Consider the following 22473-nt stretch of genomic DNA (forward strand, 5'->3'; position numbering starts at 1 on the left):
AGTGTCTCTTTCTCTCTATCGTTGGTTGTCTTTCAGTCTCTGTTTCAGTCTTTCTCTACCTTTGGCTGTATTTGAGTGTGTCTTTGAGTTTATTTTTCTGTCTGCCTCAACCAGAGTCTGAACATAGGTGAGTTGGACATTCTGACTCCAGTGTGTACACACACACAAAAAAAGTGGGCGTCTCGATGGAAGAGCACAAAGTCTGCACCCCGCTCTTAGTAATGTGCCCGGCAACAAACATAATTGATAGAAAACAGACATTACTAATCCGGCCACGTCTAATCTTTATGGAAAACACCCACCTCCGCTCTGCAGCTAATTTTGCTGCTTTTCTCCGCCTGCTTCCGGTTCCAACGGGACGCAGGCTTCCCTGCTAACGCATTCTCTGGATGTCACTATCTCCCCCTACACACATGTGCTTATGTGCACACACACATGTACTTATGCACACACACACACACAGATGTCGACATGCATGCACTCACATTCCCATTTCCAGAAGCCAACTCAGTGGTGAGATGCAGTGAGTTGCTGGCATGAAAAGAGCATATGAAAGAGAGAGTTTATCTACTCTGTGAATGAGCAGCAGAGCAAAGCGAAAGGGGGGGGGGGTTTAAAGTTCACCCCCGCTGCGAAGGACTGTCTGTCTGACCCAGTACTCTACTGTGAGAGTACAGTGAGGGTTATGGTTTCAGAGGAGTTGTGAACGCGGCCTGGAATTTACTTTGTTTAGTTTGATATTGTGTCTGTTGTAGAACATTTGTGGATGTGAGCGTTAATGTTGGGGTGATGTCATTTTTACTCTGACTTTCCTCAGTTACTTACCTTTAAACATTTTTGTTTACTGCAATAGGCTAAGAGTCACTGTGCTTCATTGGTTCAGCTTTGTTATGACACGTGTAATAATGTTTTCTTTGTAATCACCAGAGGAGAAATGTTGCCGTTACGAGACATTAAACACCGGTCAACAGACCAACTGGCAGATATTAGTACTGAAGTGACCTTTGTCTCAACTTGTTTGTTAGCTAAGAAGAGAAGTAAAAGGCTTTGCATGCTTTTTCCGAACACGCACACCTCATTGACAGACACACTGACGAACACACCAAGAGCGAGCATCAGAGGGACATATCTAGACTGAGGTGATATCTAGGGACTTCTATTTCTTTGTACTGTTGTTTTGTGCTGCAGAAAGAGGTAATGGGTTCAGGGCTCTCCCTGCCTGTCTCATCTTTCCCCCTCTCCTCCCCGGGGCAGGTGGCAGCCTGTACCAGATGGGCAGAGCAGGTGTGTGGGGGAAGAGGAAACAGCTCCACCACCCTACTCTAGGAGAAAAGCAACATACATCAATATTTTTATCCCGCTACAGTATATTATTATATACTGTGGTGTTGCAAGGTATACCGAAATTTTGGTACTTTTTCGATACGAAAACCCCCCCGGTTCGGAACTAGAATTTTTGAAATGTTCGGTACTTCTGTCAAATGTGTCTCACATGATTGAGAGGGTCAAGTCTGTATCAGCAGAGCCCCTTTTATAGTGTGGAGAGTAAAGTGGCGGCTCCACTTAGGAATTCATTGCTCGAGCTCTCTGGGCCCCATTAGCTCTGTACTCATGATGCACAGAAGTTAAAATGCTTGAATAATGCTACACGATATGTTGAAACTGCAAAACAATGTCCATACATGCTAGAATGCTTTCACAATGCAAGATGATACCGGTAGCTTTCAGTTCCCTCCCCTCGTCCTTTGTTTGTGATAAAATGCAAACCATAATGCAAAATATGCTGATTTCAAAGCTGATTGTCACCAAAAACATCCCATTTTCTCTCTTTGCCACAGAAAACAAATTAACTTCTTCGTCTCCCTCCCCTCCCATCTGGTTTATACTATATTAAATAGCCACAAAGTCAAATTCCACAGCCACATTCTGCCTTGTGAATGATCTCATTACTTTCTGAAACAGACAGCCTACACTTTGATAATAGAGGGAATTGCTTCTTCCATGCAAATGTTGTTGATCAGTACAATAAAATGTGTTCTCCTAGCAGTTTCCAATAAAGTAAGTCCTAAATGTAAGGGAGTGTTTTGTCATCTGTAGCCCCATGAAATCAGCTAATACAAGTTCAACTACTCAATGCACACATTCCTCTTGAATAATATGCATTCACCTATATTGTGAATAGACCTAGGCTTGCATCTTGATTTACCAGTTTCTATCTCTAAAAACATTTACATAAACGTTTTTCACATGTAATGATATTGAACTCAAAAGATGCCCAACCACATAACAGAGAAGTAGCTGAGTGTGTCTGTCTATATCAAGTGCGGTTATGTGACTTTGGCTGGGACACCTTGTTTTGTTGTGGTATCGTTTTCATATTGACTATCGTGATACTGAACCTGGTATCGGTGTCAACATTCTGGTATGGTGACAACTAATATGCTGTATCGGCCTTCACACACACACACAGAGAGAGAAAGAGACTACCAGGCTGTTCAGACATACAGTATGTATAAACACACAAAGACAAGATGTGTTGAAGTTCTTCAGGGATTGAACTTTACCTACACTCCAACAGCCAGACAGAACATCCCAAAATAATCTTCTTATTGATCAGTCATTACCGTTTGAACATTGCAGCTCTCCACATTGGTACAGCTTCAAAGCGGTTTCCTAGGTAACTGTTCTTCTGTAGTGTTCTCTCTGTCAAAGGCCAGCATCTGATCTCAAGGGCTGAATGTGGAGAGAGGGAGGGAGGAACACCAACTCCACACTCTGCCTTGTAGTTACCAGGATCCCTGTCCATGGTGCTGAACTGCCCGGCTGACTAGTGAGAACCTGGTCCTCGGTGCTGAACTGTCTTGGTGATTAGTCAGAACCCCTCTATGGTGCTGAACTGACTGGCTGATTAGTGAGAACCCAGTCCTCATTGCTGAACTGGCTGGGTGAATGGCCTACAGAAGGTTTTTAGAAAGATACTTGGTATATGCTCACACAGTAGAGGGGTTTAGAAGTGTTTGTTTGAGCAGTCCATTTTTAAGAACTGCCAAAGAAGAGAAGCAGTATGTTGATTGCTGGACCTCCCATAGTTGTTTTTTGTTGTTGTTCATTAAGTGATGACGGTGCCTGGATCATAACAAGCCTAGCAATGCTCAGTATAATAGTGCTATAAAATGGTCAAATAAAAGGCTTTGTTGTGTTGATAGTCACGCCAGGAAGAAGAGTTCTCCTCTCACACTCCAAGCTTTAGTCTCTGTAGGAGGTCAGCGAAAACATAACTGTGGATTTTATTGTCAGTATGTTTTTCCCCCGGTATAATGTGTTGATAGAACTTCACCGTCATGTGTCGTGATACTGAACCTGGTATTGGTATCGAAGTCAAAATGAATGTGTGTGTGTGTATATATCCGTGTACGTCTGTGTAATTCAGTGCTTCTGGGGTCTTAATAGATACTGATGAAAGAGACTGATAAAACAACGTACCACCTGTATGACTGGAGGAGCCTTCTAGCTTACTAATAGATTTACGTTAAGCCTAACCTGCTAGTGGACTGTTGAGTTTTTGAATCTGGAGGGTGTTGGAGGAATAGGAGATGGAGGGACGCACACACTTTCTCCTCAGGAGCCTGAGGCCTTCCCTTCACCTAACACGCTCAAGCAAATGCGCATTCATTCATTAGTATGCCCGCCAGGTTGTATAGTCCTGTGTTAGACAGGATAGTCCTGTGTTAGCTGTGTTAGACAGGCCCACTCTGGCACCCCAAACTCACCACTTCTCCTCTCTACAGTGCATTAGGAAAGTATTCAGACCCACATTTTGATGCGTACAGCCTTATTCTAAAATGGATTGAATAAAAATGTCCCTCATCAATCTACACACAATTGCAGAGTGGCCAGACCGAAGCCACTCCTAAGTAAAAGGCACATGACCGCCCACTTGGAGTTTGCCAAAAGGTACCTAAAGACTCTGACCATGAGAAACAGGATTCTCTGGTCTGATGAAACCAAGATTGAACTCTGGCCTGAATGCCAAGCATCACATCTGGAGGAAACCTGGGCACCATCCCTACGGTGAAGCATGGTGGTGGCAGTGTCATGCTGTGGGGAGGATTTTCAGTGGCAGGGACTGGGAGACTAGTAAGGATCGAGTCAAAGATGAATGGAGCGCATGTACAGAGAGATCCTTGATCCAGAGCTCTCAGGACCTCAGACGGGGGCAAAGGTTCACCTTCCAACTGGACAACGACCCTAAGCACACAGCCAAGACAACACAGGAGTGGCTTCGGGACAAGTCTCAATGTCCTTGAGTGGCCCAACCCGAGCCTGGACTTGAATCCGATCGAACATCTCTGGAAAGACCTGAAAATAGCTGTGCAGCGACTCTCCCCATCCAACCTTACAGAGCTTGAGAGGATCTACAGAGAAGAATGGGAGAAACTCCCCAAAAACTTGTGGTGTCATACCCAAGAAGACTCAATGCTGCAATCGCTGCCAAAGGTGCTTCAACAATGTACGTAGTAAAGGGTTTGAATACTTTATTGTAAATGTGATATTTCAGTTTTTTGTTTTGTAATAAATGTGCAAAAATGTCTAAACCTGTTTTTGCTTTGTCATTTTGGGGTATTGTGTGTAGTAGATTGATGAGGGGGGAAAACGATTTATTCAGTTGTAGAATAAGGCTGTAACATAACAAAATGTGGAAAAAGTCAAGGGGTCTGAATACTTTCCAAAGACACTGTATGTCCTGTGTAATTTAGCTTGACAAATCAATATGGAGCACTAGGATCAAGGCCTTTGACAAGTCTGCCCTAAGTTGAGGTCTATTCAAAGTGTACTCAACTCATCACGCCTGTGAGGATCGGCCTCAAAGCTAGACTTTCATGAGGCTATCACACACACACACACACACACACACACACACACACACACACACACACACACACACACACACACACACACACACACACACACACACACACACACACACACACACACACACACACACACACACACACACACACACACACACACACACACACACACACACACACACACACACACACAGAGAGTCGGGTACAGCTAACCTTGTGGAGAGACACAATTCAGGACTTCTGGTCCCCACAATAATAGTTAAACACGTCCACACACACTTTTATATATATACATATACACACACCACACACACAAAATTAACTGTTTGCGATTGAAAGCTAATATAGTGCCCTCCCAGTGAGAAAGGGTACATAGAATATGATACGTACCTGTGTCTGGCTTTTCTAGGCTGTGTGTGGTTGTCCTCAGCCTGAACCCATAGAAACATGCTGATTCAAAGGCCATCATTACAGCCATCATTGTTTCAAATGTCTTTCAATCTGTTTCCAACAAGTAGAGAGGTTGAGCTCAGTCCAATAGTCCTGATGGATATCCTCTGTGGTTGAGGGTTCTATTCCAGCTGATGCTTGTCGTTGAAGGTTGATAGGGTGTCTGGATTGAAAACCCCCTCGGCATCTTCCCAACACCTGAACCTGACACAGCTGGTAATGACTCAACAAAACACCATAAAAATAAAATAACTTTACAGCAATATGAAAAAATAGTTCCAAAATAGCATGCCGGGCCTGACTCGGACGATGCTCCGCCTCAGTAGTCTCTGTTACCTGCATTATTTAGCCTGACGTTTAGAAATGGAGGGTGCCTTTCTCCCGTGTTGGAGTGTTTCTCTCTCTAGGCTAAAGGTGTGTTTATCTTGATGACCTCAGGGGAACCATTTTCCTCCCAATTTAGATTTTCTGCTCCTAACCTCTGGTCATTGATACAGTGCCTTCAGAACATATTCACAATCTTTTCTTTCCACATGTTGTTGTGTTACAGCCTTATGTTAGATTTCTTTTTATTCACTGGCCTACAAAAATGACACCATAGTGTCAAAATGGAAATATGTTTTTGATTTTTTTTTGAATTAATAAAAAATGAAAAGCTGAAATGTCTTCAGTGAATAACTATTCAACCCCTTTGTTATGGCAAGCGTCAATAAGTTCAATAGTAACAATGTGCTTAACAAGTCACATAGTAAGTTATATTGACTCATGCAATAGGTGTTTAACATGATTTTTGAATGACTACCTCATCTCTGTACCTCACATATACAGTTGTCTGTAAGGTCCATTAGTCGAGCAGAGCATTTCAAACACAGATTCAACCACAAAGACGAGGGAGGTTGCCTCGCAAGGAAGGGCACCTATTGGAAGATTGGTAAAAAAAAACAGACATTGAAAATCACTGAGCATGGTGAAGTTATTAATGACATTTTGAACGGTGTATCAATACACCCAGTCATTACAAAGATACAGGCGTCCTTCCTAACTCAGTTGCCGGAGATGAAGGAAACCACTCAGGGATTTCACCATGAGGCCAATGGTGACTTTAAAACATTAACAGAGTTTAATGGCTGTGATAGGAGAAATCTGATGGATCAACAAAATTGTAATTACTTCACTATACTAACCTAATTGACCAAGTAAAAAGAAGGATTATGTACAGAATCAAAATATTCCAAAGCATGCATCCTGTTTGCAACAAGGTACTAAAGTGATACTGCAAATAATGCAGCAAAGCAATGCTATCTGTAGATGTCACTGGTTTAGACAGTGCTAGCTGTATATTTCACTAGTTTAAATGGACAGTGCTGGCTGTAGATGTCACTGGTTTAGACAGTGCTAGCTGTATATTTCACTAGTTTAAATGGACAGTACTAGCTGTAGATATCACTGGTTTAGACAGACAGTACTAGCTGTAGATATCACTGGTTTAGACAGTGCTATCTGTAGATGTCACTGGTTTAGACAGTGCTAGCTGTATATTTCACTAGTTTAAATGGACAGTGCTGGCTGTAGATGTCACTGGTTTAGACAGTGCTATCTGTAGATGTCACTGGTTTAGACAGTGCTATCTGTAGATGTCACTGGTTTAGACAGTGCTAGCTGTACATTTCACTAGTTTAAATGGACAGTGCTGGCTGTAGATGTCACTGGTTTAGACAGTGCTATCTGTAGATGTCACTGGTTTAGACAGTGCTAGCTGTATATTTCACTAGTTTAAATGAACAGTGCTGGCTGTAGATGTCACTGGTTTAGACAGTGCTATCTGTAGATGTCACTGGTTTAGACAGTGCTAGCTGTATATTTCACTAGTTTAAATGGACAGTGCTGGCTGTAGATGTCACTGGTTTAGACAGTGCTAGCTGTATATTTCACTAGTTTAAATGGACAGTGCTGGCTGTAGATGTCACTGGTTTAGACAGTGCTGGCTGTAGATGTCACTGGTTTAGACAGTGCTAGCTGTATATTTCACTAGTTTAAATGGACAGTGCTGGCTGTAGATGTCACTGGTTTAGACAGTGCTGGCTGTAGATGTCACTGGTTTAGACAGTGCTAGCTGTATATTTCACTAGTTTAAATGGACAGTGCTGGCTGTAGATGTCACTGGTTTAGACAGTGCTAGCTGTATATTTCAGTAGTTTAAATGGACAGTGCTAGCTGTATATTTCACTAGTTTAAATGGACAGTACTAGCTGTAGATATCACTGGTTTAGACAGACAGTACTAGCTGTAGATGTCACTGGTTTAGACAGTGCTAGCTGTATATTTCACTAGTTTAAATGGACAGTGCTGGCTGTAGATATCACTGGTTTAGACAGTGCTATTTGTAGATGTCACTGGTTTAGACAGTGCTAGCTGTATATTTCACTAGTTTAAATGGACAGTACTAGCTGTAGATATCACTGGTTTAGACAGACAGTACTAGCTGTAGATATCACTGGTTTAGACAGTGCTATCTGTAGATGTCACTGGTTTAGACAGTGCTAGCTGTATATTTCACTAGTTTAAATGGACAGTGCTGGCTGTAGATGTCACTGGTTTAGACAGTGCTATCTGTAGATGTCAAATCAAATCAAATCAAATTTTATTTGTCACATACACATGGTTAGCAGATGTTTAGACGAAATGCTTGTGCTTCTAGTTCCGACAATGCAGTGATAACCAACAAGTAATCTAACTAACAATTCAAAACTACTGTCTTATACACAGTGTAAGGGGATAAGGAACATGTACAGATATATGAATGAGTGATGGTACAGAGCAGCATACAGTAGATGTCACTGAGATTTAGACAGTAAACAAAGTGGCATAGTTAAAGTGGCTGTGATACATGTTCATAAGGATGCAGTCGATGATGTAGAGTACAGTATTACATATGCATATGTGATTAATAATGTAGGGTAAGTAACATTATATAAGGTAGCATTGTTTAAAGTGGCTAGTGATATATTTACATCATTTCCCATCAATTCCCATTATTATGGCTGGAGTTGGGTCTGTATGATGTCACAGTGTTAGTGGTTTAGTCTGATGGCCTTGAGTGCTCAGCTGTATGCATGTCACTGGTTTAGTGGTTCGGGTGGTTGATGTCCAGTGCTAGGTGTCCTGTATGATTTCTACCCTCTGGAGTTTGAAATGGAGCCCGCCAGGAGTGCATCTGTAGAAGTTTGTGAGTGCTTTTGTGACAAGCCGAATTTCTGCCTAGATGTCACTGGTTTAGACAGTGCTAGCTGTATATGCCGAGGAACATTCACTAGTTTAAATAGCTACCCTCTCCACTACTGTTCCATGATGCTTAGAACTGGTTTGAAGACTTAGTGCTATTTTCCTGCTGTAGATAATCAAGCCTCACTGGGTGAACAGGGAGTACAGGAGAGGGCTCAGAACGCACCTGGGGCCCCGTGTTGAGGATCAGTACCCTCACCAGCTGTTTGCACACGGGGTCGAGACCCAGGGTTGATGAAGCTTGGAGGGTACTATGGTGTTGAATGCCGAGCTGGATGAACAGCATTCTCACATAGGTATTTCTCTTGTCCAGGTGGGTTAGGGCAGTGCATCTGTAGATGTCACTGGTTTAGACAGTGCTAGCTGTATATTTCACTAGTTTAAATGGACAGTGCTGGCTGTAGATGTCACTGGTTTAGACAGTGCTATGCTCTGTATATTTCACTAGTTTAAATGACAGTGCTAGCTGTAGATTTCACTGTATTTTAAAGATTTAGTCTGCCTGGGAGCAAGACATCCTGGTCCGTGACTGGGCTGGATTTCATCTTGTAGTCACTGGTTTAGACAGTGCTAGCTGTATATTTCACTAGTTTAAATGGACAGTGCTGGCTGTAGATGTCACTGGTTTAGACAGTGCTATCTGTAGATGTCACTGGTTTAGACAGTGCTAGCTGTATATTTCACTAGTTTAAATGGACAGCTGGCTGTAGATGTCACTGGTTTAGACAGTGCTAGCTGTAGATGTCACTGGTTTAGACAGTGCTAGCTGTATATTTCACTAGTTTAAATGGACAGTGCTGGCTGTAGATGTCACTGGTTTAGACAGTGCTATCTGTAGATGTCACTGGTTTAGACAGTGCTAGCTGTATATTTCACTAGTTTAAATGGACAGTGCTGGCTAGATGTCACTGGTTTAGACAGTGTTAGCTGTATATTTCACTAGTTTAAATGGACAGTGCTGGCTGTAGATGTCACTGGTTTAGACAGTGCTAGCTGTATATTTCACTAGTTTAAATGGACAGTGCTGGCTGTAGATGTCACTGGTTTAGACAGTGCTAGCTGTATATTTCACTAGTTTAAATGGACAGTGCTGGCTGTAGATGTCACTGGTTTAGACAGTGCTATCTGTAGATGTCACTGGTTTAGACAGTGCTAGCTGTAGATGTCACTGATTTAGACAGTGCTAGCTGTAGATGTCACTGGTTTAGACAGTGCTAGCTGTATATTTCACTAGTTTAAATGGACAGTGCTGGCTGTAGATGTCACTGGTTTAGACAGTGCTATCTGTAGATGTCACTGGTTTAGACAGTGCTAGCTGTATATTTCACTAGTTTAAATGGACAGTGCTGGCTGTAGATGTCACTGGTTTAGACAGTGCTAGCTGTATATTTCACTAGTTTAAATGGACAGTGCTGGCTGTAGATGTCACTGGTTTAGACAGTGCTATATGTAGATGTCACTGGTTTAGACAGTGCTAGCTGTATATTTCACTAGTTTAAATGGACAGTGCTGGCTGTAGATGTCACTGGTTTAGACAGTGCTAGCTGTATATTTCACTAGTTTAGACAGTGCTAGCTGTATATTTCACTAGTTTAAATGGACAGTGCTGGCTGTAGATGTCACTGGTTTAGACAGTGCTAGCTGTATATTTCACTAGTTTAAATGGACAGTGCTGGCTGTAGATGTCACTGGTTTAGACAGTGCTATCTGTAGATGTCACTGGTTTAGACAGTGCTAGCTGTATATTTCACTAGTTTAAATGGACAGTGCTGGCTGTAGATGTCACTGGTTTAGACAGTGTTAGCTGTATATTTCACTAGTTTAAATGGACAGTGCTGGCTGTAGATGTCACTGGTTTAGACAGTGCTATCTGTAGATGTCACTGGTTTAGACAGTGCTATCTGTAGATGTCACTGGTTTAGACAGTGCTAGCTGTATATTTCACTAGTTTAAATGGACAGTGCTGGCTGTAGATGTCACTGGTTTAGACAGTGCTAGCTGTATATTTCACTAGTTTAAATGGACAGTGCTGGCTGTAGATGTCACTGGTTTAGACAGTGCTATCTGTAGATGTCACTGGTTTAGACAGTGCTAGCTGTAGATGTCACTGGTTTAGACAGTGCTAGCTGTAGATGTCACTGGTTTAGACAGTGCTAGCTGTAGATGTCACTGGTTTAGACAGTGCTAGCTGTATATTTCACTAGTTTAAATGGACAGTGCTGGCTGTAGATGTCACTGGTTTAGACAGTGCTATCTGTAGATGTCACTGGTTCAGACAGTGCTAGCTGTATATTTCACTAGTTTAAATGGACAGTGCTGGCTGTAGATGTCACTGGTTTAGACAGTGCTAGCTGTATATTTCACTAGTTTAAATGGCCAGTGCTGGCTGTAGATGTCACTGGTTTAGACAGTGCTATCTGTAGATGTCACTGGTTTAGACAGTGCTAGCTGTATATTTCACTAGTTTAAATGGACAGTGCTGGCTGTAGATGTCACTGGTTTAGACAGTGCTAGCTGTATATTTCACTAGTTTAAATGGACAGTGCTGGCTGTAGATGTCACTGGTTTAGACAGTTCTATCTGTAGATGTCACTGGTTTAGACAGTGCTATCTGTAGATGTCACTGGTTTAGACAGTGCTAGCTGTATATTTCACTAGTTTAAATGGACAGTGCTGGCTGTAGATGTCACTGGTTTAGACAGTGCTAGCTGTATATTTCACTAGTTTAAATGGACAGTGCTGGCTGTAGATGTCACTGGTTTAGACAGTGCTATCTGTAGATGTCACTGGTTTAGACAGTGCTAGCTGTAGATGTCACTGGTTTAGACAGTGCTAGCTGTAGATGTCACTGGTTTAGACAGTGCTAGCTGTATATTTCACTAGTTTAAATGGACAATGCTGGCTGTAGATGTCACTGGTTTAGACAGTGCTATCTGTAGATGTCACTGGTTTAGACAGTGCTAGCTGTATATTTCACTAGTTTAAATGGACAGTGCTGGCTGTAGATGTCACTGGTTTAGACAGTGCTAGCTGTATATTTCACTAGTTTAAATGGACAGTGCTGGCTGTAGATGTCACTGGTTTAGACAGTGCTAGCTGTATATTTCACTAGTTTAAATGGACAGTGCTGGCTGTAGATGTCACTGGTTTAGACAGTGCTAGCTGTATATTTCACTAGTTTAAATGGACAGTGCTGGCTGTAGATGTCACTGGTTTAGACAGTGCTATCTGTAGATGTCACTGGTTTAGACAGTGCTAGCTGTATATTTCACTAGTTTAAATGGACAGTGCTGGCTGTAGATGTCACTGGTTTAGACAGTGCTATCTGTAGATGTCACTGGTTTAGACAGTGCTAGCTGTAGATGTCACTGGTTTAGACAGTGCTAGCTGTATATTTCACTAGTTTAAATGGACAGTGCTGGCTGTAGATGTCACTGGTTTAGACAGTGCTATCTGTAGATGTCACTGGTTTAGACAGTGCTAGCTGTAGATGTCACTGGTTTAGACAGTGCTAGCTGTAGATGTCACTGGTTTAGACAGTGCTAGCTGTATATTTCACTAGTTTAAATGGACAGTGCTGGCTGTAGATGTCACTGGTTTAGACAGTGCTAGCTGTATATTTCACTAGTTTAAATGGACAGTGCTGGCTGTAGATGTCACTGGTTTAGACAGTGCTAGCTGTATATTTCACTAGTTTAAATGGACAGTGCTGGCTGTAGATGTCACTGGTTTAGACAGTGCTAGCTGTATATTTCACTAGTTTAAATGGACGGTGCTGGCTGTAGATGTCACTGGTTTAGACAGTGCTATCTGTAGATGTCACTGGTTTAGACAGTGCTAGCTGTAGATGTCACTGGTTTAGACAGTGCTAGCTGTAGATGTCACTGGTTTAGACAGTGCTAGCTGTATATTTCACTAGTTTAAATGGACAGTGCTGGCTGTAGATGTCACTGGTTTAGACAGTGCTATCTGTAGATGTCACTGGTTTAGACAGTGCTAGCTGTAGATGTCACTGGTTTAGACAGTGCTAGCTGTAGATGTCACTGGTTTAGACAGTGCTAGCTGTATATTTCACTAGTTTAAATGGACAGTGCTGGCTGTAGATGTCACTGGTTTAGACAGTGCTATCTGTAGATGTCACTGGTTTAGACAGTGCTAGCTGTATATTTCACTAGTTTAAATGGACAGTGCTGGCTGTAGATGTCACTGGTTTAGACAGTGCTAGCTGTATATTTCACTAGTTTAAATGGACAGTGCTGGCTGTAGATGTCACTGGTTTAGACAGTGCTAGCTGTATATTTCACTAGTTTAAATGGACAGTGCTGGCTGTAGATGTCACTGGTTTAGACAGTGCTAGCTGTATATTTCACTAGTTTAAATGGACAGTGCTGGCTGTAGATGTCACTGGTTTAGACAGTGCTATCTGTAGATGTCACTGGTTTAGACAGTGCTAGCTGTATATTTCACTAGTTTAAATGGACAGTGCTGGCTGTAGATGTCACTGGTTTAGACAGTGCTATCTGTAGATGTCACTGGTTTAGACAGTGCTAGCTGTATATTTCACTAGTTTAAATGGACAGTGCTGGCTGTAGATGTCACTGGTTTAGACAGTGCTATCTGTAGATGTCACTGGTTTAGACAGTGCTCTGTAGATGTCACTGGTTTAGACAGTGCTAGCTGTATATTTCACTAGTTTAAATGGACAGTGCTGGCTGTAGATGTCACTGGTTTAGACAGTGCTATCTGTAGATGTCACTGGTTTAGACAGTGCTAGCTGTAGATGTCACTGGTTTAGACAGTGCTAGCTGTAGATGTCACTGGTTTAGACAGTGCTAGCTGTATATTTCACTAGTTTAAATGGACAGTGCTGGCTGTAGATGTCACTGGTTTAGACAGTGCTAGCTGTATATTTCACTAGTTTAAATGGACAGTGCTGGCTGTAGATGTCACTGGTTTAGACAGTGCTAGCTGTATATTTCACTAGTTTAAATGGACAGTGCTGGCTGTAGATGTCACTGGTTTAGACAGTGCTAGCTGTATATTTCACTAGTTTAAATGGACGGTGCTGGCTGTAGATGTCACTGGTTTAGACAGTGCTATCTGTAGATGTCACTGGTTTAGACAGTGCTAGCTGTATATTTCACTAGTTTAAATGGACAGTGCTGGCTGTAGATGTCACTGGTTTAGACAGTGCTATCTGTAGATGTCACTGGTTTAGACAGTGCTAGCTGTAGATGTCACTGGTTTAGACAGTGCTAGCTGTATATTTCACTAGTTTAAATGGACAGTGCTGGCTGTAGATGTCACTGGTTTAGACATGCTATCTGTAGATGTCACTGGTTTAGACAGTGCTATCTGTAGATGTCACTGGTTTAGACAGTGCTAGCTGTAGATTCACTGGTTTAGACAGTGCTAGCTGTATATTTCACTAGTTTAAATGGACAGTGCTGGCTGTAGATGTCACTGGTTTAGACAGTGCTATCTGTAGATGTCACTGGTTTAGACAGTGCTAGCTGTATATTTCACTAGTTTAAATGGACAGTGCTGGCTGTAGATGTCACTGGTTTAGACAGTGCTAGCTGTATATTTCACTAGTTTAAATGGACAGTGCTGGCTGTAGATGTCACTGGTTTAGACAGTGCTAGCTGTATATTTCACTAGTTTAAATGGACAGTGCTGGCTGTAGATGTCACTGGTTTAGACAGTGCTAGCTGTATATTTCACTAGTTTAAATGGACAGTGCTGGCTGTAGATGTCACTGGTTTAGACAGTGCTATCTGTAGATGTCACTGGTTTAGACAGTGCTAGCTGTATATTTCACTAGTTTAAATGGACAGTGCTGGCTGTAGATGTCACTGGTTTAGACAGTGCTATCTGTAGATGTCACTGGTTTAGACAGTGCTAGCTGTAGATGTCACTGGTTTAGACAGTGCTAGCTGTATATTTCACTAGTTTAAATGGACAGTGCTGGCTGTAGATGTCACTGGTTTAGACAGTGCTATCTGTAGATGTCACTGGTTTAGACAGTGCTAGCTGTAGATGTCACTGGTTTAGACAGTGCTAGCTGTAGATGTCACTGGTTTAGACAGTGCTAGCTGTATATTTCACTAGTTTAAATGGACAGTGCTGGCTGTAGATGTCACTGGTTTAGACAGTGCTATCTGTAGATGTCACTGGTTTAGACAGTGCTAGCTGTATATTTCACTAGTTTAAATGGACAGTACTAGCTGTAGATATCACTGGTTTAGACAGACAGTACTAGCTGTAGATATCACTGGTTTAGACAGTGCTATCTGTAGATGTCACTGGTTTAGACAGTGCTATCTGTAGATGTCACTGGTTTAGACAGTGCTATCTGTAGATGTCACTGGTTTAGACAGTGCTAGCTGTAGATGTCACTGGTTTAGACAGTGCTAGCTGTATATTTCACTAGTTTAAATGGACAGTGCTGGCTGTAGATGTCACTGGTTTAGACAGTGCTATCTGTAGATGTCACTGGTTTAGACAGTGCTAGCTGTAGATGTCACTGGTTTAGACAGTGCTAGCTGTAGATGTCACTGGTTTAGACAGTGCTAGCTGTAGATGTCACTGGTTTAGACAGTGCTAGCTGTATATTTCACTAGTTTAAATGGACAGTGCTGGCTGTAGATGTCACTGGTTTAGACAGTGCTATCTGTAGATGTCACTGGTTTAGACAGTGCTAGCTGTATATTTCACTAGTTTAAATGGACAGTGCTGGCTGTAGATGTCACTGGTTTAGACAGTGCTAGCTGTAATATTTCACTAGTTTAAATGGACAGTGCTGGCTGTAGATGTCACTGGTTTAGACAGTGCTAGCTGTATATTTCACTAGTTTAAATGGACAGTGCTGGCTGTAGATGTCACTGGTTTAGACAGTGCTAGCTGTATATTTCACTAGTTTAAATGGACAGTGCTGGCTGTAGATGTCACTGGTTTAGACAGTGCTATCTGTAGATGTCACTGGTTTAGACAGTGCTAGCTGTATATTTCACTAGTTTAAATGGACAGTGCTGGCTGTAGATGTCACTGGTTTAGACAGTGCTATCTGTAGATGTCACTGGTTTAGACAGTGCTAGCTGTATATTTCACTAGTTTAAATGGACAGTGCTGGCTGTAGATGTCACTGGTTTAGACAGTGCTAGCTGTATATTTCACTAGTTTAAATGGACAGTACTAGCTGTAGATATCACTGGTTTAGACAGACAGTACTAGCTGTAGATATCACTGGTTTAGACAGTGCTATCTGTAGATGTCACTGGTTTAGACAGTGCTATCTGTAGATGTCACTGGTTTAGACAGTGCTAGCTGTATATTTCACTAGTTTAAATGGACAGTGCTGGCTGTAGATGTCACTGGTTTAGACAGTGCTAGCTGTATATTTCACTAGTTTAAATGGACAGTGCTGGCTGTAGATATCACTGGTTTAGACAGTGCTAGCTGTATATTTCACTAGTTTAAATGGACAGTGCTGGCTGTAGATGTCACTGGTTTAGACAGTGCTAGCTGTATATTTCACTAGTTTAAATGAACAGTGCTGGCTGTAGATATCACTGGTTTAGACAATCTTGACTGTAGATATACTTGAAAGGTTCCAGAAAGCACCTGGAAGCAGCTGATCAGCAAGAGTCTTGGATGAATGTTTCATGGACAGATGAGTCAAAATAATAACCTTTTGGACGAAGTCCTGACCTAATCCCAATTGAGATGTTGTGGCTGGAAAACCAACATGTTGCTGAGTTTAAAGCAGATCTGCATGCCAACATTCCTCCACAGTGGTGTGAACTCTCACTGATCAACAGCTACAGGAAGCGTTGGGTTGCAGTCATTGCAGCTAAAGGTGGCACATCCACTTATTGAGTGTGAGGGGGCAATTACTTTTTCACACAGGGGAATTGAGTGTTGCATAACTTTTGTTAATTAAATAAATAAAATAAGTATATATGTTTTTGTTATTTGTCAACTGAGGTTCCCTTTATCTAATATTTAGGTTTTGGTTGAAGATCTGCTAACATTCAGTATAACTAATATACAAAAATAGAGAATCTCAAAGGGGGCAAATACTTTTTCACAGCACTATATGTATTGTCGTAGATATACAGTATGTTAGATATACAGTATGTTAGATATACTGTATGTTCTAGGAGAGAAGAGATAGAAAAGGGTATGATGATAGATGTGACTAGAGCAGTAGTTCTGGAATACAACAAGACAGGCTAGATCTACAGTAGCTGTAATCTAAAAGTTGCTGTATGTCCCCCTAGTAGTCGTGTCTCCTCGCTGCCTCATTACTGTTTAGCCCTGTTCCCCTGTCTCTTCATTGTTTTGTAGGTAGTGTCTCTCCCTTTGCACCTTCCTGTATCCTATCACTTGTAGTCCCCTTTTCCGTTGACCTTGTAGTCTTGTCATTAGGCTTAATCCATCATTCTGTTGACCCTCTTTATTTCTCTCTTTTCTCCTCATTGCTATTCTGGTGTGTTCTCCTGGGCCCTTGTCCTCTTCTCCTCCATATTCTTACTTGTCTGTTGTCCTTTTCGCCCTATATGCTTTCCCCTCTTTCTTTGCTCTTTTGGCCATTCTCTCTCCCCCTCCCTCCCACCCTCTCATTCCCCCTCCCTCCCACCCTCTCGTTCACCCTCCCTCCCACCCTCTCGTTCCCCCTCCCTCCCACCCTCTCGTTCACCCTCCCTCCCACCCTCTCGTTCCCCCTCCCTCCCACCCTCTCGTTCACCCTCCCTCCCACCCTCTCGTTCACCCTCCCTCCCACCCTCTCGTTCCCCCTCCCTCCCACCCTCTCGTTCCCCCTGCCTCCCACCCTCTCGTTCCCCCTCCCTCCCACCCTCTCGTTCCCCCTCCCTCCCACCCTGTTGTTCACCCTCCCTCCCACCCTCTCGCTCACCCTCCCTCCCACCCTCTCGTTCCCCCTCCCTCCCACCCCCTCGTTCACCCACCCTCTCGCTCACCCTCCCTCCCACCCTCTCGTTCCCCCTCCCTCCCACCCTCTCGTTCACCCTCCCTCCCACCCTCTCGCTCACCCTCCCTCCCACCCTCTCGCTCACCCTCCCTCCCACCCTCTCGCTCACCCACCCTCTCGCTCACCCTCCCTCACACCCTCTCGCTCACCCTCCCTCACACCCTCCCTCACACCCTCTCGCTCACCCTCCCTCACACCCTCCCTCCCACCCTCTCGCTCACCCTCCCTCACACCCTCCCTCACACCCTCTCACTCACCCCTTCGCTCATCCTCTCTCACCCCCTTGCTCATCCTCTCTCACCCCCTTGCTCATCCTCTCTCACCCCCTTGCTCATCCTCTCTCACCCCCTTTTAACCCCCTCTCTCACCCCCTTTCTCACACACTCTCTCTTTCACCCCCCCATCTCATCCTCTGTCTCACCTTCTCTTCACATTTAGCTACCCGACTGGCCTACTTTCCCTCCCCTCTTCTTATGTTTTGCATAGGTCACTTTCCCACACCCTCATTACATTACATTGCCCCCCCCTTTTTTTCCTGTCACTCTCTTTCACACTCACCAGCTTTCTCCTTTGCCTAACATCTTATCTCTCTGGCCTCACCCCCTCTCCCTGTCCTGTTCTCATCCCTTTCCCCTGTCCTGGCCTCACCCCCTCTCCCTGTCCTGTTCTCATCCCTTTCCCCTGTCCTGGCCTCACCCCCTCTCCCTGTCCTGTTCTCATCCCTTTCCCCTGTCCTGGCCTCACCCCCTCTCCCTGTCCTGTTCTCATCCCTTTCCCCTGTCCTGGCCTCACCCCCTCTCCCTGTCCTGGCCTCATCCCTTTCTCTGTGCCCTGGTGGAGAAGAACCCAGGCTGTGTGATGTGGGGGGCTGAGGGGTCACTGTTCAGTGTGATGAGTTAGACAGACCTGCTCTCTGAGTCCAGGGGACCAGGCTGAGATCTGGCACTTTTTCACACTCACTAGTAATCTATTTAGAATCTTTCGATGCCTCTGTCGCCTCACAAAGCCCCTGAGTTATTACCTGCCATCCAGGATCTGACAGCCACAACCACAACCTCAACCACAACCACAACCTCAGCCACTATCACAACCACAACCACAACCACTATCACAACCACAACCACTATCACAACCACAATCACAGCCACAACCACAACCACTATCACAACCACAACCTCAGCCACTATCACAACCACAACCACAACCACAACCACAACCACAACCACAACCACAACCACAACCACAACCTCAGCCACAACCACAACCACAACCACAACCACAACCACTATCACAACCACAACCACAACCACAACCTCAGCCACTATCACAACCACAACCTCAGCCACTATCACAACCACAACCACAACCACAACCTCAGCCACTATCACAACCACAACCACAACCTCAACCACAACCACAACCACAACCACAACCTCAGCCACTATCACAACCACAACCACAACCTCAGCCACTATCACAACCACAACCACAACCTCAGCCACTATCACAACCACAACCACAACCTCAGCCACTATCACAACCACAACCACAACCTCAGCCACTATCACAACCACAACCACAACCTCAGCCACTATCACAACCACAACCTCAGCCACTATCACAACCACAACCACAACCTCAGCCACTATCACAACCACAACCACAACCTCAGCCACTATCACAACCACAACCACAACCACAACCTCAGCCACTATCACAACCACAACCACAACCACAACCTCAGCCACTATCACAACCACAACCACAACCACAACCTCAACCACAACCACAACCACAACCTCAGCCACTATCACAACCACAACCACAACCACAACCTCAGCCACTATCACAACCACAACCACAGCCACTATCACAACCACAACCACAACCTCAGCCACTATCACAACCACAACCACAACCTCAGCCACTATCACAACCACAACCTCAGCCACTATCACAACCACAACCACAACCTCAGCCACTATCACAACCACAACCACAACCACAACCACAACCTCAGCCACTATCACAACCACAACCACAACCTCAGCCACTATCACAACCACAACCACAACCTCAGCCACTATCACAACCACAACCACAACCACAACCTCAGCCACTATCACAATCACAACCACAACCTCAGCCACTATCACAACCACAACCACAACCTCAGCCACTATCACAACCACAACCACAACCTCAGCCACTATCACAACCAAAACCACAACCTCAGCCACTATCACAACCACAACCACAACCTCAGCCACTATCACAACTAGGATTGACTATTTTCACAGTATTTAACAAATGTTCCATCCCGAGAATAAATCACTTTTTTCCCGGGTAACCCGGTATTTCATGCCAAAAACAGAAGTGTCATTCTAAAGCATATACTGTAAATCATATACATATGTCTGGATTTGATTAGAGCTTTGATCAGCATGAAAATTCAAGCCTTCAAGCCTGATGAGCCATACATTGAAGACATTTTATGAGCCCAAAAGCCCCCCTCCAAAAAACAAATGATTGTACTGTTATCCAAATCAGCATATATAATATACTGTGTATGCTACTGCCCATAACACATGACAGAAAAGTCCATAGATGTATCTATGCTCTCTTGTGTAAATAAATGAAACAAGCTCAAGTCATCTTTTTGAGCGTGGACTGTATTACTGTACTATATTGGATTATACTGTATTATATGAGCTGGAATTATGCACCTCGTTCAGACCATGAATCTGGGAGAGAACATGGAATGCTGGTGCAGTACGTGTCCTACAAAGTTGCAATTATAGGCTAGCAGATGTGATTTTAATTTTTGTATATTATAGGGCCCATTTAAAAAATGTTAACTTAACGACATTTTCAAGGATGAACTGCTCGTTTCAAGTCCTGCCACAACATCTCAATTGGGATTAGGTCTGGACTTCGACAAGGTCATTCCAAAACTTGAAATTAGTTGCCATTTTTAACCATTTTGATGTAGAGTTGATTGTGTTTCGAGTCATTATCTTGCTGCATGACCCAGCTGCACTTCAGCTTCAGCTCTCAGATGGATGACCTGACATTCTCCTGTAGAATTCTCTGATACAGAGCAGCATTTATGGTTCCTCCTATTTAGGCAACTCATCCAGGTCCAGAGGTAGCAAATAAAGCCCTTCTGTCTCTAATAAAGCCCTTCTGTGGGGAAAAACTCATTCTGATTGGGTGGGTCTGGCTCCCCAGTGGGTGGCCCTATGCCCTCCCAGGCCAACACATGGCTGCGCCCCTTTCCAGTCATTTGAAATCAATAGATTAGGACCTAATTTATTTATTTCAAATGACTGGTTTCCTTCTATGAACTGGAATTCAGCAAAATGATTTAAATTGTTGCATATTGAGTTTATTTCTGTTCAGTGTGTGTGGCTGTGTGTATTTCTGTTCAGTGTGTGTGGCTGTGTGTATTTCTGTTCAGTGTGTGTGGCTGTGTGTATTTTTGTTCAGTGTGTGTGGCTGTGTGTATTTTTGTTCAGTGTGTGTGGCTGTGTGTATTTTTGTTCAGTGTGTGTGGCTGTGTGTATTTTTGTTCAGTGTGTGTGGCTGTGTGTATTTTTGTTCAGTGTGTGTGGCTGTGTGTATTTTTGTTCAGTGTGTGTGGCTGTGTATATTTTTGTTCAGTGTGTGTGGCTGTGTGTATTTTTGTTCAGTGTGTGTGGCTGTGTGTATTTTTGTTCAGTGTGTGTGGCTGTGTGTATTTTTGTTCAGTGTGTGTGGCTGTGTGTATTTTTGTTCAGTGTGTGTGGCTGTGTGTATTTTTGTTCAGTGTGTGTGGCTGTGTGTATTTTTGTTCAGTGTGTGTGGCTGTGTGTATTTTTGTTCAGTGTGTGTGGCTGTGTGTATTTTTGTTCAGTGTGTGTGGCTGTGTGTATTTTTGTTCAGTGTGTGTGGCTGTGTGTATTTTTGTTCAGTGTGTGTGGCTGTGTGTATTTTTGTTCAGTGTGTGTGGCTGTGTGTATTTCTGTTCAGTGTGTGTGGCTGTGTGTATTTTTGTTCAGTGTGTGTGGCTGTGTGTATATTTTTGTTCAGTGTGTGTGGCTGTGTATATTTTTGTTCAGTGTGTGTGGCTGTGTGTATTTTTGTTCAGTGTGTGTGGCTGTGTGTAGTTTTTGTTCAGTGTGTGTGGCTGTGTGTATTTTTGTTCAGTGTGTGTGGCTGTGTGTATTTTTGTTCAGTGTGTGTGGCTGTGTGTATTTTTGTTCAGTGTGTGTGGCTGTGTGTATTTTTGTTCAGTGTGTGTGGCTGTGTGTATTTTTGTTCAGTGTGTGTGGCTGTATGTATTTTTGTTCAGTGTGTGTGGCTGTGTGTATTTTTGTTCAGTGTGTGTGGCTGTGTGTATTTTTGTTCAGTGTGTGTGGCTGTGTGTATTTTTGTTCAGTGTGTATATAAAAAGAAACGTGTAACGACTGTCGTTGGATGAAGAAGGAGACCAAGGTGCAGCGCGGTAAGTGTTCATGATAAATGTATTACTCCAAACACTCAAACTAAATAACAGAGTGAAAACCGAAACAGTCCTGTCAGGTGCAGACACTAAACAGAAAATAACTACCCACAAAACCCAAACGAAAAAGGACAAATTATTAATGATCCCCAATCAGAGACAACGATAGACGGCTACCTCTGATTGGGAACCACACCAACATAGAAACAAAGAAACTAGAATGCCGACCCTAGTCACACCCTGGCCTAACCAAGATAGAGAATAAAAGCCTCTCTATGGCCACAAAACGTCCCCTTTTCAGGACCCTGTCTTTCAAAGATAATTTGTAAAAATCCAAATAACTTCACAGATCTTCACTGTAAAGGGTTTAAACACTGTTTCCCATGCTTGTTCAA

At 43.3% G+C, this 22473-nt stretch overlaps 1 protein-coding gene across 7 annotated transcripts in view; it reads left to right on the top strand.

Annotated features, from left to right (window-relative positions):
- The window catches only part of LOC123992575 (proton-coupled amino acid transporter 4-like), a 290293-nt gene that overhangs the window by 96164 nt on the left and 171656 nt on the right, over window positions 1-22473 (top strand). Inside the window, exon 12 of one of the 7 annotated variants that reach the window (XM_046293814.1) lies at window positions 1255-2203. The exons of 5 other annotated variants lie outside the window; for them this stretch is intronic. In XM_046293814.1, the coding sequence (XP_046149770.1) occupies window positions 1255-1451 (197 nt within the window). In that variant the 3' untranslated portion in view covers window positions 1452-2203. Of the gene's footprint in view, window positions 1-1254; window positions 2208-22473 lie in introns of those variants that run through there. One more of the 7 variants, XM_046293815.1, reaches the window with a different exon arrangement.

The sequence above is a fragment of the Oncorhynchus gorbuscha genome, linkage group LG13 (assembly GCF_021184085.1).
Source record: "Oncorhynchus gorbuscha isolate QuinsamMale2020 ecotype Even-year linkage group LG13, OgorEven_v1.0, whole genome shotgun sequence".
NCBI classification, from domain to species: Eukaryota; Metazoa; Chordata; class Actinopteri; order Salmoniformes; family Salmonidae; genus Oncorhynchus; species Oncorhynchus gorbuscha.